The sequence below is a fragment of the Melopsittacus undulatus genome, chromosome 14 (genome assembly GCF_012275295.1).
Source record: "Melopsittacus undulatus isolate bMelUnd1 chromosome 14, bMelUnd1.mat.Z, whole genome shotgun sequence".
In the NCBI taxonomy this organism is placed as follows: Eukaryota; Metazoa; Chordata; class Aves; order Psittaciformes; family Psittaculidae; genus Melopsittacus; species Melopsittacus undulatus.
This window is the reverse complement of record NC_047540.1, coordinates 6,835,882-6,852,128: the sequence shown is the minus strand read 5'-3', so window position 1 is coordinate 6,852,128 and position 16,247 is coordinate 6,835,882. Positions and strand designations below refer to the sequence as shown.

Below are 16,247 nucleotides of genomic sequence, written 5' to 3'. Positions count from 1 at the left end.
CCAGGAACCCCAGGTCCCTTGGCACAGAGCTGGTGCCAACCTGTGCTGTGCTCTTGGCTTGTGTGTTCCCAGGTGCAAGGCCTGACGTTTGTCCTTGTTGAACTCACAGGCTCATGGAATAGTCTGGCTTGGAAAGGACCTCAAAGCTCCTCCAGATACAACCCCTGCCACGGGCAGGGACCCCTTCCACTGTAGCAGCTGCTCCAAGCCCCTGTGTCCAACCTGGCCTTGAGCACTGCCAGGGATGGGGCAGCCACAGCTTCTCCATTCAACTCATTCCAGTGTCCCAGCACCCTCACACAGAATTCCTTCCTCAGATCCCATCTCAGTCTCCCCTCGGGCAGGTTCAAGCCATTCCCCTTGGCCTGTCCCTACAGGCCCTTGTCCCAAGCCCCTCTCCAGGTTTCCTGCAGCCCCTTCAGGCACTGGAGCTGCTCTCAGGTCTCCCCTTCAGGAGCCTTCTCCAGGCTGAACCCCTCAGCCCATCCCCCCATCACATCCCTCTCCCCCCTCTCCATCCCCCCCATCCCAACCCTCCCTTTGCCTTCCCCCCCCCCCCCCCCGTATCCCGACGCTTTCCGTGATGCGAACCCCGCCGGGTCCCTTCTCCTTTAACGGCCGGGCGGGGCTCCCGCATGACGCGGGTGTGAGTTGGGGCGGGCGCAGCTCCCGGGGCCGGGCACGGGGCGCTGAGCGGGGCCTCGCCGGCTCCCCGGGGCGCTCCGCACGGAGCCCCCCCAGCCCCGCTCCATCCCATCCCGTTCCATCCCATCCCGTCCCGTCCCATCCCATCCCGCACCATGCCCGAGCAGCTCAGCGTGGCCGAGTTCCTGGCGGTGACCGGTGAGGACCTGAGCGCCCCGACCGCGGCCGCCTTCGCCCCCAAGATGCACAAGTGCCGGGGGGCGGTGGGGGCTCTGGAAGAGGTGAGTGCGGTTATGGGGGGGTCCCCACCTCAGCGCAAACCCCCCCCCCCCCACCCCGCAGCACCGGTCCCGCACCCGCGGGGCTCCTGCGTTGCTTGGGTTTGGGTTTATCAGGGTCCCTTCAGCCCGAACCCCCCCTGTTCGACTGGTGGGAACGCTAAAGGGGGTGTTTGGGTACCCTAAAGGAAGTGTTGGGGACCCTCGGGCCGGTTGCATCCCCCGAGCAGCCCCAGCGGGTGCTTTCTGAGTCCAGAGGCTGCAGAAATGGGTAAAACTCTTCTTTCAACCTCCTGTAAAGGGTTAATTTCCAGCTCCGGGTCCCCCTCTACACCCCCAGAGCATCCCCCGTGGTTCAGGGCATCCCCTCCCGGGGCCAGGGCTTCCCCCTGGGGCTGGACAGAGCATCAGCCCCATGGCTCCCAGCCGCTATGGAGGTCCTGGAGCCAGCCCTGATGTGCTGCTGTGTCCATGGGGTCCCCCCCCATGCTATTAAAGCCATTTTCAATCCCCCCCCCCCCCATAAAGTCTGGCTGCATTTGCCGGCAGGGAGGAGGCTGGAGGGTGCCTGCGTCCCCCTTCTCCCGCCTGGAATAAAGGCGGTTTCCAGCTGGTCCCGTGGCTTTTGCCAACCCCTCTTAGCGCAGGAATGACTTTGAAGGGGAGCCAGGGCTGGTGGGGAGTGCGGGGCCCCAGGTGCCGGGATCCCCGGGGGCAGCAGGTTGGGCATCCCAAGGCCTGGAAGACTGGGGATGCACCATGGAGCATCCTGGTCCCTGCCAGCATGTGTTGGATCTTCCTCTCAGCCAGGAATGGGGCAGGCGGCTCCAGCCAGGAGTAAGCAGCAGGGATTTCATTTGGCTGCTCCAGAGGTGAAGGGGGATATAGGGATGGGGCAGGAGCAGAGGCATCCCCCTGGAATAGCAGGGATCTCTGTGGGGTTTGCTCAGTAGAGCTCCAGTAAGCGTGCCTGAGAGCTGGGAGTCGTGAGTGTGCCATGGGGGGACTATGGGACTGAGCCCCCCCCACTGGAGGTTGTGGGAACTCTTGTGGGGGCCAAAGCTCTGCCAGGCCTTTGGTGTCCTGATGCTCCAGCAGGAGGGGAAGTGGGAAATCCAAGCACAGGAATCCCGGCCCCACGCCATCCTCTGCAGCGTCCTGCTCCCAGCCCCATGGAGCTGTCACCCTGGTACCTGGCAACCACAGTGCCTCCTTCACCGGGCAGCACCAGCCGGCAGCAGGGGGGGAAGGCAGAAGAATGGCCCCATTGAGCATCCCAGTGGGGCTGTGGTGCAAGTGTGGATCCGTCCCTTCCTCCATCCCTGCTGGGAATCCCTCATCCTGCAGTGCCAATGTCCTCAGCTTCCCCAGAGCAGGAGCCCTCATCCCTGGCTGGGTCTGGGGGTGACGGGTGCTATGTGAGGGTTGTCCTGGTGCTGCTGAAGCCCATATCCTCAGCATCCATCTCAGCACATCAGGGATGCCAGCGATGCCCAGAGCAGTGCACTGATTTCCTCTGTGTTTCCTATCCCAGTGCTGGGCTCTGCCTGCCCTGTCCCCACTCATGGACCCCTTCCTAAGAGCCACTAAGTCCTTCCCCAGAGCATCCTGAATCCCTGCTCTGCACTGGCCCCATTCAGGCTCCTGCTAAGCTGTCCTGGACACTAGGAGCAGTTTCTTCCCTCACTTGCACAGTGATGCATCCAGAACTGCCTCCGTTCCCCCTTCCTGAGGCTATGCCAGGTTTCCACACCTGGCCCTGGCTTCCCTCCCAAGTCATGGGATGCTCCAGAGAGCCTGGCCTGCCTGGATCTGGGAGGCTTTGGTGCGCTCCAGTATCCTCCCCATTGCAGATGCATTGCATTGTGGATGATCCTGCCTCAGCTCCAGTCCCCTCCCAGCAGGCTCATCCCGGCCAAAGCTCCTCTTGCAGCATCCCATCCAACCAGGAGGGCCTTGGAGAGCGGCTCCGGGGCCAGGCTGACCTCGCTGTCAGGAAATCAGCCTTGACATCAGCCCCAAACCCTTCAGCAGGAGCGAGCGGAGCCTCCTTTTTGCAGCTCCTCCTGCTTTCATCCCTGCCCTTCTTCATGTTCACGCCCTCTGCATATTTCCAGCCTGTTATGCCTCTGGTACCTCCAGCCAAGGCGCCCTTAACCCTTTCCTACGGCTGGGGCTGCCTTCCTTAACCCTTGTGGGATGCTCTGCAGGCAGCAGCAGTGGCTGGGTTGGCATCAGTTTGGCATTAGGTTGGCATCAGTTTGGCATTGGGTTGGCATTGGGGTTCAGTTTGTCCTGCTGCTTGATGGGGGCAAAGAAGGGTCAGGAGGGATGGAGTGAGGAAGAGAAGATGTGGAAGCACCGAAGTTGTGGGGTTTATGTGCTGTAGGTCCCTGATGGGCACCAGTAGGTCCTGGTTTTGGCTCTCCCATGGACCTCCGTGGGGAGCTGGACACCTCCCAGGGCTCTCCTGGCCATAGGGACACATGGCCACAGGCTGGTTTAGTCATGCTCTGTGATGCTTCATCCCTTCCTTGGTTGGAATAGCTCCTGCGAGAGCCAGGGACACATTTCCCATGGACACTGGGATCCAAAGGGGTGCTGGACGTGCTGGCCAAGCCTCTCCCCCCTTGCATCTTGCTCCAGTCCACTCTCTGGGGGCAGCCAGAGCCATTGGGCATCCTGGGTGTTCCTGGGATGCCTCCGGCTCCTCTTGCAGCACCAGGAGCTTGGCTGCTGCCCCACACATCTGCATGGCAGAGCAGCAGCAGTGGGGCTGAGCGCTGGCTGGGCTTGGCAGGGCTCCTGAGCTCTGCTTGTTTTCCTTCTCCGCAGAGCCTGGATGGGGACCAAGCCGTGCTCCAGAGGATCAGGAAATATGTGAAAGCCATTCACATCTCTGGGCTCAGTGAGTTGTGCTTCGAGAGGGGATGGGCATCCCTGGACCACAGGGCTCTGTGATGGGTCTCATCCTGCATCCAGCACTGTATCATGGGGTGATGCAGGAGGGCGGCCATAGGTGGGATGTGGGTGCTTGTGGCCTCTCAATGTCATAAAGTGCTAAAAACTGTCTCAAAAAGATGTAAAAAGGGGAAGCGGAGCACCCAGAGGGAGGTTGTTTGGGGCAGAGCACTGCTGCCCTGCTATGGGGAGATGATGCTGGGGGGCCTGGTTCCGTGATGCTCTCCGTGTGGTGCCACAGGGTCACCGTGTCCCTCTCCGCTGTCTCCCCATGCAGCTCACGTGGAGAATGAGGAGCAGTACAGCGAGGCCCTGGAGAGCTTCGGGAACAACCACCTCTCCCAGAACAACCACGAGCTCTCCACCGGCTTCCTCAACCTGGCCGTGTTCACCCGCGAGGTCACCGCGCTCTTCAAGAACCTGGTGAGCTGTGCCCGCATCCCCACAGACCCCGATGGGTTTGGGAACGTGACCCCCATCCTCCCCATTCAGCTGCCCTCGACCCAGCAGTGCCCATCCTGGCCTCGGGAACGCACTCCTCCTGCTTCCAACCCATCCAATGTGCCTCTTGTTGTGTTGACAGCTCCTTCCCAGCTCCGCTGGGATTCACCGGATGCTTGGAGTTGCTCTTTTCTCTCTTCCCCCCCCCCCTTTTCTTCCTGGTTTTTCCCCCTCACATCAATTGCATCTCTTGATCTCGCTTGCCAAGAAGTAAATGAAAGCCAGGCTGAGCTCACAGAGCCGAGCTGGCAGCGCATTCCCCACCTCAGGAATGGCTCCACTGGAGAAGTCGGTTCCGGGTCTGTGCAAAGCCCTGGGGGGGTGTTTCCATGTCCTGGTCCCCTCTCTGGTCCCTTTCACATCCACTTCCCAGTGGGAGTTTTGGCTCTGCAGGAGTTTCAGTTCTGCTGCCCTTCCCCTTCAGATCCTTGCCTCTGCCCCTGTTACCCATTATAGGCCTCCCTGTTCCTCCCCTTCCCCATCCCAGGCTATCCCAGCCTGGCCGGATCCCCATGCTCCACGGGGATCTGTGGGATCCATCCTAACGGAGGAGCCAGACCAGTTCCCAGTCCCGCACCACTGCTGCTGTGCTCCCCTCGGAGCAGGGTTATGTGGCTGGATCCAAAAGCCAGGTTTCCCCCTGGAGCTGTCGGAAGTGGCTGCATCCCTGTCCCCAAACCCCAGGAAAGGTGGAAGCTTCCTTGGCATCAGGGGGGCCATGGAGGGGCCGATGGCATCGGGGAGCGCTGCACTGTGAGGAAGGGGACAGGGATGGGGTGTGGATGGAAGGGAAGAGCTTTGCTTTTGGCAGCCGTGCCGCTGCTGTGGTTTGTGGGAAGGGCCCCACGTCGCACATCTTGCAGCCAGCTCCAACAAGCCCCAGCCTGCCCGGTGCCTGCATCCCAGCTCCAGCCCCGCTTCCAGCCGCTTTAACCCTTCCCAGGGCAGCCATGGAGGTCCCAGCACAGGGAGGGATCACCTGCCCTGGGATGGGGACCCTGTGGGGTGAGCCCATCCCTCCTCCTGACAGGTACAGAACCTGAACAACATCGTCTCCTTCCCCCTGGACAGCCTGCTGAAGGGGCAGCTGAAGGATGGGCGCCTGGTGAGTCCCCTCCAGCGCTGTCCCCGTGTTGCAGCGAGAGCCCTGCTCCAGGCAGGAGAAGGGACCTGTGCCCAGGGAATGGTTGGAATGAGGTTGGGAATGATAAAAGCAAAGAGTGGGGACAGGGAGCAGGGCAGGGTGCAGTGATGGAGAGCAAAGCCTTTGGCTGCTTTGGTGCCACCAGCTTTCACCTTCCCTGATGCCTGCCTCCCCTCTTCCCTTTTCCCACAGGACTCCAAGAAGCAGATTGAAAAAGCCTGGAAGGATTATGAGACCAAAGTGTAAGGAACCCGCTGCCTCAGGCACAACCCTCCTAATCCTGCTCTGCACAAAGGTGTTTTGTCCCGGGGGCTGCACTCATTGGTGCCAGTTTGCTGTCAGGATGGCTCTGATCCAGCCTTTCCCAGCTTAGAGGGGCTGGAGATATTTGTCCTGATCCCATTCCCGTCACAGCCACACCCCTGGACATGACCCTGACCTGCTCCGTGCTGTCCCCAGGGGGAAGATGGAGAAGGAGAAGGAACGAGCCCGCTTGGCCGGGGCCATCCAACCAGAGCCGTTGGCAGCCGAGCTGGCCGAGGACATGCAGAGGGAGCGGCGGCTCTTCCAGCTCCACATGTGTGAGGTAGGGGCAGTGCCAGCATGGGGACATCAGGGCCTCGTTGTGTCCCCCCCAAAGCAGCCCCATAGGGTGCTGTGTGGGACCCTCCGCTGTTCCCATCCCATCCCTGCATGGTCCCAGGGTCCCCATCCCCAAGCTGGGGTCTCTGGGATGTGGCTGTGACTGGTACCCATGGGTTCCGCTGTGGCACGGTACCCAGGGTTCCACCTGCATCCTCCCACAGGCTGGCATCTGGGACAAAAAGTGACCTTTTTTGGGTCATGCCCAGGGGTTGGCTTTGTGGTTTGACCCTGTTCTCAAAACTGCTTCAAGAAGCTCTTGGTTTTGGGTTAGGGGGGCTCCTGAGTGGCCCCACATCCCCCATGATACCAGGGGTCCATTCTCAACTGAGATAGGAATCGGTGAAGGCTGCAGACCCAGTGTCAGCCCCACCAGGGAAGAGGGACCCCAGAAGCCCCATAAGCACCTTGAGAGTAGGGGACAGGTCCCCAGTGGCTTGTCCCAAGGGGTCTGCCACATCCCTGAGGATGAGGCAGCAGCATCAGAGCCTGCAGCCCTGTGGCCCTCACCCTGGCAAAGGGGTGCAGGGAGGATGCTGCACCCGCCACAGTGGGACCAGGGAGCTGGGAGCCAGCCAGATGAGTCACTGCCTTGAATAGCAGCACTGTGAAACACACAACAGGGCTTGGGAACAACGGGAGCTGCATCCCGACCAGGAAGGGACCGCTGCCCGCAGTGCTGGCACGTGGGGGTGTGTGTGCCAGTGTGCACGGGAGCTGCTGCTTGCCTGGCAATGGGGGGTGTGGTGCCATTCCCATCATGGGAATGGTTGCACCTCCTCATCATGGGCCAGCTTGCACCCCCAGGGCATGGGGACGGATGCATGTAGTTGGATCCAGATACAGGCAGCGCTGGGAGCATCCTTTTGTGGGGCTCAGCAAGCTGGAAGCCCCATGGTTGGCTTTGCATCTCCAGCTTGCATGGAGCCATTCAGCCACGCTTTCAGGCTGGGGTACCAGGAGGCTCCATCCTCAAGGCTTTATCCCGCCGCAGTGCTTCCCCACCATGGAAAGCCCCTGGAGCTGCCTTCCCCTCCCCTTGCTTCCCACTGGAAAGCATCCTCCAGCAGCTGTGCTGGCTGGATCGGAGCTCCAAGGGGAAAATCTCCTCCCCTCCCTTACTTTGCTGTGGGGGAGCAAGGCTCTAAGTCTTTCCTGTCTGCAGCTGATGGATGGGTTGGATGCATGAAGCTGAAATTCCGCATCCCATGGGACAGCTCTGTGTGGATCGCAGAGCTCCAGGGCTGATGTGCTGCAGGTGCTGGGTTTGTTTGGAGCCAAGGGGTCATGTCTTCAAAACCAGTTCGTTTTCCCTTCATGAGCTGCCTCAGGTCTGGGTTATTTATTAACTCCAGAAGCATGGAATGATGGGACAGGAATGCTTGGCTGGGAGCCCTGGGCGCCTGCCTTTGGTCCTTGAACTGCTCAGGGCTTGGAGGACTTCCAGAGCCAGGTTTTATTGAGGGTGGTCCCCAGCCGGTGCCTGAACACTCCTCCCTGCACTGGGAAGGGGAGGCAGGGGCCGGGGTGAGCATCCCCTTTCCTCTGGGATGCTTCCAGCCCTGTCTCCATCACCTCACCGAGCGTCCCCTCCTCCTGCAGTACCTGCTGAAAGCCAGCGAGTCCCAGATGAAGCAGGGACCAGATTTCCTGCAGAGCCTCATCAAGTTCTTCCACGCTCAACACAAGTAGGTGCTGCTCGGGTCACCCCATGAGGGTCTGGGACCTTCTCCCATCCCAGCTCCATCAGGCTGTTGGTGCAGAGCCCATTGCTCTCCACTTGTACCCAGGGATGGGAATTGAAACGTGCTTTGTTGGCTTGAGGAGCTGTAAACGTGGCTGTGGGGGATGTGGGAAAGGGGTTGGCTTGGGATAGAGCCGATGATTTGGTTTCTGGATGCGTTTCCAGGGATGAGTTCAGCTGAGTAGCTCTGCTGTTAGCTAAGGGGCTCCTGGTGAGGGTGTTTGGAATGAGGATTAACATCCACTTGTCTTTTCCCTTTGCTCCATGAGGCTGTAATAGCAATGTGTGGGTGCCATGTCATCACCTCCTACTCTTGAGTGGGGAAACTGAGGCAAGGGAGGGGACAGGCCCATTGGCCAAGTGTGGGGCTGTGACACAGAGATTGCATTGCACCAGAGGCCAATCCTGCATGCCAAACACCCAAAATACTTGGGGTATCCAGACCCCATGGGCTGAGATTGGGGTCCCCATAGGATAAAGCTTCCCTCAGGGGGGTGTGTGTGTTGCTATGGTCTCTGGCCACGGCATCTCTCAAAGATCCTCTTTCTTCCCCTCCATCCTCCCCATCTGCATCTCAATCCCATGGGACAAATGCCCAGTTTCTTCCAAGACGGCTGGAAAGCTGCCCAGAACCTCTACCCCTTCATTGAGAAGCTGGCTGTGTCCCTCCATGCGGTACGGCCCCACATATCCCCCCCGAGCCGCTGAGGCCGCCCGCACTCAGTGCAGCAGTGAGCATCAGCCATCTCCCTTCCCAGCTCCACCAAGCGCAGGAGGAGGAGGTGAAGCAGCTCACGCAGACCCGCGATTCCCTCCGCAGCATCCTGCAGCTGGACAACAAGGAGGTGAGATCCCGGGATGGGCGGCGGGGAGCCGGGGTGGTGCTGGGTGGATGGGAAGCAGCAAGGGAAGGACTGGACCAACGGGGACATCTGATGGAGCAGCAAGGCAGGAGATGTGGGAGATGCTCCAGGGCTGGGACGCGATGGGGACCACTGCATCCACATAACGATGAGGTGCCAGCAGCCACCTCTGCACTTCTCACTTTGCTTTTTAAATGCCTTTTCCCAGGAAAACCTGAGCAGGAAGAACTCCGGCAGTGGCTACAGCATCCACCAGCACCAAGGGAACAAGCAGTATGGGACGGAGAAGTCAGGCTTTCTCTACAAGAAGAGTGATGGGTGAGGATGGTGCCCAGATTGCTCCTAGCTCTGTGCTGGTGTTGCAGTGGGCTGGGAGAGCTCCATGCTCGTGGGAGGCCCCCCGAGGTGGAACTGTTGGGGTGAGGTTTTTGGTTGCTGTTGGATGGGTCTTCAGGTGCAATTGGTCCCATCTGGTCTTGAGCATCCATCCGTGCTTGGGAAATGGGATGTTTGCCCAGGCTGGGAGAGAACCCAGGGCTTGGAAAGGAGGAGGTTTGGAGGTGGTGCAGGGAGCACTCCCCTGCCAATGGTTTGGTGTCATCAGCCCATTTCTTATCTGGAGAACCCCAGGAGGCTCTGGTGCTTCACCTGTGATGCTCTCCTGGGTGCTGTGGATTTGGTGTCCTTGGCTATGGGTCTCCAGTCCGATAGCACAACCCCATGTGCAGAAAGCCATTGGGTTCCTCATGAGAGCTTCCATAGGTGGCCTGGGAGGCAGATGGATGTGGGTGATCAGGGCCATGGAGTGCATCCTCACTCTTCTTCCTCCTTCTCAGGATCCGCAAAGTGTGGCAGAAGAGGAAGTGTGGGGTGAAGTACGGCTGCCTGACCATCTCCCACAGCACGGTGAGGAGCTGCAGCCCTGACCCTCACTTCTCTAAGCCCTGGTCTCGTGCAAAGGGTTGGAGAGGGTCTGACCCTCCTAATCCCAAGAGGGATTAGCATCCCTCGGAGCTGCCATGGGAAGGATGTGCTCCGCACTGCACATCCCGGCCCTTCCCGATCCCTTCCTAACCCGCCTCCATCCTCACACCCCGCAGATCAACCGTCCCCCTGTCAAGCTGAACCTCCTGACTTGCCAAGTGCGGCCCCACACCGAGGAGAAGAAATGCTTTGACCTGGTGACACGTGAGTGTTTGTCCCACGTGCCCATGGGAATTGCCGATGGGAAGTCCCTGGGTTTCCCCAGCACTGGCTGCTCCTCTGCCACCCTTTGTCCTTTTCACCTGGTTCAGGGCATCTCCCCGGAAGGACCAAGGAGATGGAGTGAGCTCAAGGCACAAAGAGGTTGCAAGAGGGCTTAGATGATGTGCAGTGAATCACAGCATCCCACTCTGGTTTGGGTTGGGAGGGACCTTAAAGCTCATCCAGCTCCAAACCCCTGCCATGGGCAGGGACACCTTCCACTGGAGCAGCTTGCTCCCAGCCCTGTCCAGTGTCAAGGGTGCCAGTGCCCCATCACCCTCACAGGGAAGAACTTTCTTACACACAGCCTAAATCTCCCCTCTTTGAGTTTGATTGAGTTTTATATTAAAGCAGCCACTTCTGGAGTAGTTTCAGCCCCTTCCTGCTGTCCTGGGCACCCCAAATCCCTCTCCTCACCTCCTTCCCCTCTCCCCACCCCTGCAGACAACAGGACATACCACTTCCAAGCGGAGGATGAGCAGGAGTGCATTGTGTAAGTGCCGCAGCCCATCCCTGCTCCTTACAACGCCTGATCCCGCTCTTCCTTCCCCATCCCCATCCTCCTCCTTATGGCTCCCTCTCTCCCAGGTGGGTCTCGGTGCTGCAGAACAGCAAGGATGAAGCCTTGAGCAATGCCTTCAAGGGGGACCCCAGCAGCAGTGGGGCAGCAGTGGGCGGTGGGGCGGATGGAGGCCTGCAGGAGCTCACCAAGGTGGTCATCAGCGAGGTGAAGAACATGCCTGGGAACAAGCAGTGCTGTGACTGTGGGGCCCCGGGTAGGTTGGGGCTTGGGGTGTCCCCATCTCCCTGGCTGTGGTTGGTTTGCAGCACCCCATGGGGCTGGGTGGTGATGCTGAGCCCCTCACCACCCCAGACCCGACATGGCTCTCCACCAACCTGGGCATCCTGACGTGCATCGAGTGCTCTGGCATCCATCGGGAGCTGGGCGTGCATTACTCCCGCATCCAGTCTCTGACCCTGGATGTGCTCAGCACCTCTGAGCTGCTGGTAAGCTGCTTCCTGAGCCACTGGGGACCATAGAGCCAGAGGATGGGTTCGGGTTGGAAGGGAGCTCAAGATGATCGAGTGTCAACCACTGCCACCACGCTCTGTGGCTCCCAAACCTGCTGGGATGCAGAGTTCATCCCTGCTCCTCCATCCCATCTGTGCCTGGTGTGCTCCAGTGCTCCTAAACGTGCCCCAGTCTCCCCAGCAGCAGTTTCCTGCCCCCACTGTGGTGCTTTGGGCAAGGGGGGGGTGTCTCTGCTTGCTAAGGGGGGGATGCTGTCAGCCCCTTGGGTAGACTTCCCCTACCATGGAAGAGCATCATCCCTGGGGGAGATGCTGCTCCGGGAAGGTCCTGTGTGGATGCAGTGGGTTTGTTCCCTCTGTCTCCAGGATGGAGATGGGGATCTGGCTGGGGCAGGTGAGTGTTTCCAGGAGGGCTCATCTGCCGCATCCCTGTCTGCCCACAGCTGGCTGTGAACATCGGGAATACCCGGTTCAATGAGATCATGGAGGCCACGCTGCCCAGCCAGGACTGCCCCAAGCCCTCGGCCAGCAGTGATATGTGAGTTGGGCACTGGCCCGGGGGCTCACTGGGAGGAGGAGGAAGAGCAGCACATGGTGCTCAGTCCCCATCCCCACACTGGTGCCCATTGGCTCTGAGACAGTTTGGGATGGGGAAGGGGGAGGCCATGGTGTCAGCACTGGGTTTTGGTGGGGATCTGCACTGTGCTTGGACCACGAGGGTTCAGGCAGAGGCAGGAGCCCAGTGGTGCCCATGAGGAGGGTCATTCCCTGTGTCCATCCAAGCCCACTCCACAGCTCCATTCCCACAGGGCTGCCCGCAAGGAATACATCGTGGCCAAGTACATGGAGCGCCGCTACGTGCACAAGAGCGGGCATGAGGACCCCCATCGCCTCTGGGAAGCCATTCGTGGCCGGGACCTCCTGGCCCTGCTCCAGGCCTTTGCCGAGGGGCAGGATCTGGCCAAGCCCCTGGCCAGCCCTGAGGGCCAAGTAAGTGCTCTGCTCCCCCTGCCTGGCAGCAGACGTGGGGCTGCCCCCTTTGGGTTTGCCTTTAGGCACATGGATGGCCTTGGGAAGATGAGCATCCTTGGGTCCAGCTCTCCCCTATCTCATGGGAGATGAGCATCCTCAGGTTCATTGCTCCCCTCCATCACTTGGCAGGATCTGGGTGAGCTGGCACTGCACATGGCTGTGCGCCACGCTGACAGATCATCTCTTCCTCTGGTGGACTTCATTATCCAGAATGGGTACGTCCCCTGCCCACTTCCCATGCAGGACCACAGGGGCTGATGCTTGCATGCCCTCGAGCCTTGAGTTGCTTGCAGGGGGACGCTGGACCGGGTGACGCAGGATGGGAACACGGCTCTGCACTACAGTGTGCTTTACAACCAGCCCAACTGCCTCAAGCTGCTCCTCAAGGGCAAAGCCACCTTCACCACGGGTATGGGGCTGGGACTGAGAGAGGGGGTTTGGGGTTCTCCAGTGCCTGGGACCCATCCCCTTTGTCCCTCGGGCAGTAAACGCCGCGGGCGAGACGGCGCTGGATGTGGCGAGGAGGCTGAAGCACACTGAGTGCGAGGAGCTGGTAGGTGGGAGGAAGATGAGGAGGATGCTCAGGCTGGGCAGAGGGGGCTGCAGCACCGGCGGGTGGCAGGGGCTGCTGGAACCTCTCGCCCCATCCTGACACCCTCCTGCCCTTCCCCATCCGGCAGCTGGAGCAGGCACAGACAGAGAAGCTCTCCCTGCAGATCCATGTGGATTACGACTGGGAGCCCGCCCAGGAGTTCCCCTATGACAGTGAGGATGAGCTGGAGGAGAAGGTACCCACATGGGGTTCTGGTGGGGATGGGGACACCCCACATGCCCAGCGAGAGCTCCGGGGGTGCAGCCCCCACTGTGGGGCAGCCCTAGAGCCGGGTGCCTGTCCACAGGTCAGCCCCCTGCAGCGCTCCTTCAAGGGCACCAGCCCCCAGGCCCGCTGGAGCTGCACGGGGATGGACATCACCAACAGGACCTATGAGAGCATCCTGGTGCCCTTGCGCCCCGCGCCCCGCCGGGCCCACAGCGAGGAGATCCCCCCCCCGCTGCCCCTCAAAAACCCCACACGGGGCAGCGCCCGCCCCAAACCCAGCCCCACCGGTGAGTGGGGGCGTCCCCGTGGGGTGCCCCATCATGCACACACCCGATGGGTTGCTGTGGTTACTGTCCCTCCATCTGTGTTGTCCCATAGAGCGCCCTGAGCTGTCCTGGCAGGCATCAGAGCCCCACTTCTCCAGCAGTGGGGGTGCCCTGGATGGCACCGTGGGCCCCCCCGGCACCCGCAGCCCCACTGAGAGCCGGAGGGCAGCCTATTGGGAGACCCGCTCCGAGACAGAGACCAGCACCCGGCGGGGGCTGGAGCTGAGCCCCACAGCCCCCGACATCCCTCCTGTCAAGTTTGGGTATGGACATTCCCCCTTATCCCAGTGTTGGGGTTAGGGGGGGCTCATTGCATGGGTTGGCTTCATCCTGTGCCAGCCACCCCCCCCTTAGGCATGGGGGACATGGAGCAAAGGGGACCTGGAGTCTCCAGGGGAATTGATGCTCTGGGATTCAGGAGGGGACAAGGGAATTAATGCTCTGGGATGCAGGAGGGGACAAGGGAATTGATGCTCTGGGATGCAGGACAGACAAGGGAATTGATGCTCTGCGATGCAGGATAGACAAGGGAATTGATGCTCTGGGATGCAGGACAGACAAGGGAATTGATGCTCTGCGATGCAGGATAGACAAGGGAATTGATGCTCTGGGATGCAGGAGGGGACAAGGGAATTGATGCTCTGGGATGCAGGAGGGAACTAGGTTCTGGGTTATCCCTAGGGAAGGTGATGCAGGATATTTGGGGTGACACCAAGGCCCCCTGTGAGTTATCAGTCTCCCTTTTGGGCAGTTGTGGTTGGAATGGGCTTGTTGAAGGGAAGACGGGGCCCATCCGCATCAGCAGCCAGGGGGCTGTGGGGTGGGATCTGGGTCCCATGAGGGGGCTCTGCCCCACTGAGCCCCCGCAGGACGGGGTCGATGCCTCAGAGGGGTTGACACCGTCCCTGCTGTCCCCAGCAGCTCCGAGAGCACCCGCTCCTACCGGCGCATCAGTGGCGTGGGGGGCAAGGCCGTGTCCCCCCCGAGCCCTGCCGAGGACCCCAATGGGAGCAAGGTGCCCCCCGTGCCCATGCCCAGGAGGTTCGCTCCAGTAGGTGCCAACACTTGGGGGGGGGGGGGTGTCAGAGGTGCTGCGATGGTAGTTGTGGGGGTCCCCCCCTGCATGCCCAGACTTCCCCTTGTCCTTCCTATTATCTTTTCCTCTTTCCCTTTTCCCTTTCTTTCCCTTTTTTTCCTTTTCTTCCCTTTCTTTCCCTTTCCCTTCCCCCTTTCCCTTCCCCCTCTCCCCTCTCCTTTATCCCCGGTGCCCGATGGACACCTCGGGGCTATCGCATCCCTGCACCCCCACTGGGGGCATTCACGCCCCCTTTGCCCCCGCTGCAGGCGAAGGGGCGGCAGAAGCGGGTGAAGGCGGTTGCTGACTGCCGGGGGGACAGGGCTCGGGAGCTGACCTTCGCCAAGGGCGAGGTGATCGTGGTGACGCGGGAGGAGGACGAGCAGAGCTGGGTGAGGGGCACCTGGGCTGCTGGGGCCCGATCCTGGTCCATTTCCCCCCCCCCCCCCCCCCAAAGCTGGAGGAGGTTGAGGGTGCGGATGGGTGATGGAGGGGGTACAGGAGGGCGCTCACTGATGGATCACTGCAGCTTTGCCTCTCTGAATCCATCTGGGAATGGGGTTATTGGCCCCAGAGCCTCTCCCCTACCCAAGGTCCTATCAAGGGATGGGTTGGGTTGGGAGGGGCCTTAAAGCTCAGCCTCCCCTCCGGCAGGAGGTTAAAGCCATTCTCCCTTATCCTATCCCTTATCCCAAGCCCCTCTCCAGGTTTCCTGCAGCCCCTTTAGGCCCTGGAGCTGCTCTGAGGTCTCCCCATCAGGAACCTTCTCTTGCCTGGGTTTAGTTCTCAGCCCTGTCTCAGAGCTGGGGCTCCCATGGCCTGACCCCCCCCTCTGCACCCCCCAGGTTGGCTTCATCGAGGGCGATGGATCCCGCACCGGAGTGTTCCCAGCCAGCTTCGTGCACCTCCTGCAGGACTGACGGGTGCCCACGGCCCCTTCACCCTCCTGAGGCAGCTCCTCTGTCCTCAGCAGAGCTGGGCCCCATCTGATCCCCTTCCATTGGGAATACTGTCCATGGATGGCGGCTCTTGGGCTGCTGCCTGCCCTGGGGGTAGGGCAGAGACCAGGCACACTCGTGGCACTGATGGGCTGAGATGGTCCCTCGGTGTCCTCCTGCTCATCCCTGGGGCTTGCTCCTGTCCACATGGATTTGGGGATGGAAGAGCTGCACTGGGTGCCACTCACCCTCCTCTGCTCGGAGCCATGGGCCCCCCTTCCCAGCCTGGGCGCTTCTGGGGGTGAGGGGACAGGGCTGGGGAGCAGCTGTGTCCCCCCCATCCTTCTTCTCCACCCCAACTGTGAGGCCTCTGGGATGAGCAGGGAATAGCAAAGGGCTTGTATTGGCCTCTCCTTGGGGGGCTGGTGGCCTCTGAGGATGCAGCACAATCCCCATTGCCTGCTATGGGGCGGTGGAGTCTGGCACCATGGAGCTCCTGCCCCATAGCCTGTGCCTGGGGTGGGTGCTGGATCACCACCCCAGCCCTGCGGGGGCTCTTCAAGGGGGGTTTACAGCTGTTTTGGGACCAATGTCCCCCGTGTGCTCGTGCCCTTTGGGACCCACCTACTGCCCCCCCCCCCCCCCCAACTCACCCCATTCCCATTTTGGGGTCAAATGTGTCATCTCAACCAGTTTTGTTCATGTTTTCTGTCTCTGGTTTCTAATAAAACCATGGGTTTTGTAAGGGTCTGGCTGCATGCTGTGGGGCACAGCCCCTGCCTTGGGGCTGGCAGCCCCCCCCCCTCCCCCCACCTGATGCTGATGCCACCTCCCTGATGGGTACCAGAGTGACCTCCATCAGTGATGGGAGCCTGGGCTTTGGGGTGCTGAGCATGGGGGGAGCACTGCTTTGTATGGGGATAGGTGCACCAGGTGGGCTTCGGGCTCTCATGGGTGTCACAACCCCATGGTTGTGTTGGCCCCATGGCTCCTGGGGGGGT

At 60.8% G+C, this 16,247-nt stretch overlaps 1 protein-coding gene across 5 annotated transcripts; it reads left to right on the top strand.

Moving 5' to 3' along the window:
• The first annotated feature begins 650 nt into the window (after positions 1–650).
• On the top strand, positions 651–15,872 carry LOC101868910 (arf-GAP with SH3 domain, ANK repeat and PH domain-containing protein 3). Of its 5 annotated transcripts, none has more exons than XM_034069213.1 (26): positions 652–926; positions 3,759–3,831; positions 4,162–4,307; positions 5,416–5,490; positions 5,722–5,771; positions 5,989–6,115; positions 7,774–7,859; positions 8,515–8,590; positions 8,674–8,760; positions 8,987–9,096; positions 9,615–9,684; positions 9,879–9,966; positions 10,468–10,516; positions 10,612–10,799; positions 10,898–11,031; positions 11,499–11,593; positions 11,865–12,045; positions 12,217–12,302; positions 12,381–12,496; positions 12,573–12,640; positions 12,768–12,875; positions 12,987–13,194; positions 13,286–13,496; positions 14,155–14,284; positions 14,578–14,700; positions 15,154–15,872. In XM_034069213.1, exons 1-26 carry the CDS (start codon positions 801–803, stop codon positions 15,226–15,228), a joined length of 2,886 nt encoding a protein of 961 aa, XP_033925104.1. In that variant the 5' UTR covers positions 652–800; the 3' UTR covers positions 15,229–15,872. The 5 variants fall into 5 exon arrangements, with proteins under 5 accessions (XP_033925106.1, XP_033925107.1, XP_033925104.1 ...); XM_034069212.1 differs by having other exon boundaries at positions 14,152–14,284; XM_034069214.1 differs by lacking the exon at positions 14,578–14,700 and having other exon boundaries at positions 14,152–14,284.
• The last annotated feature ends 375 nt before the right edge of the window (positions 15,873–16,247 follow it).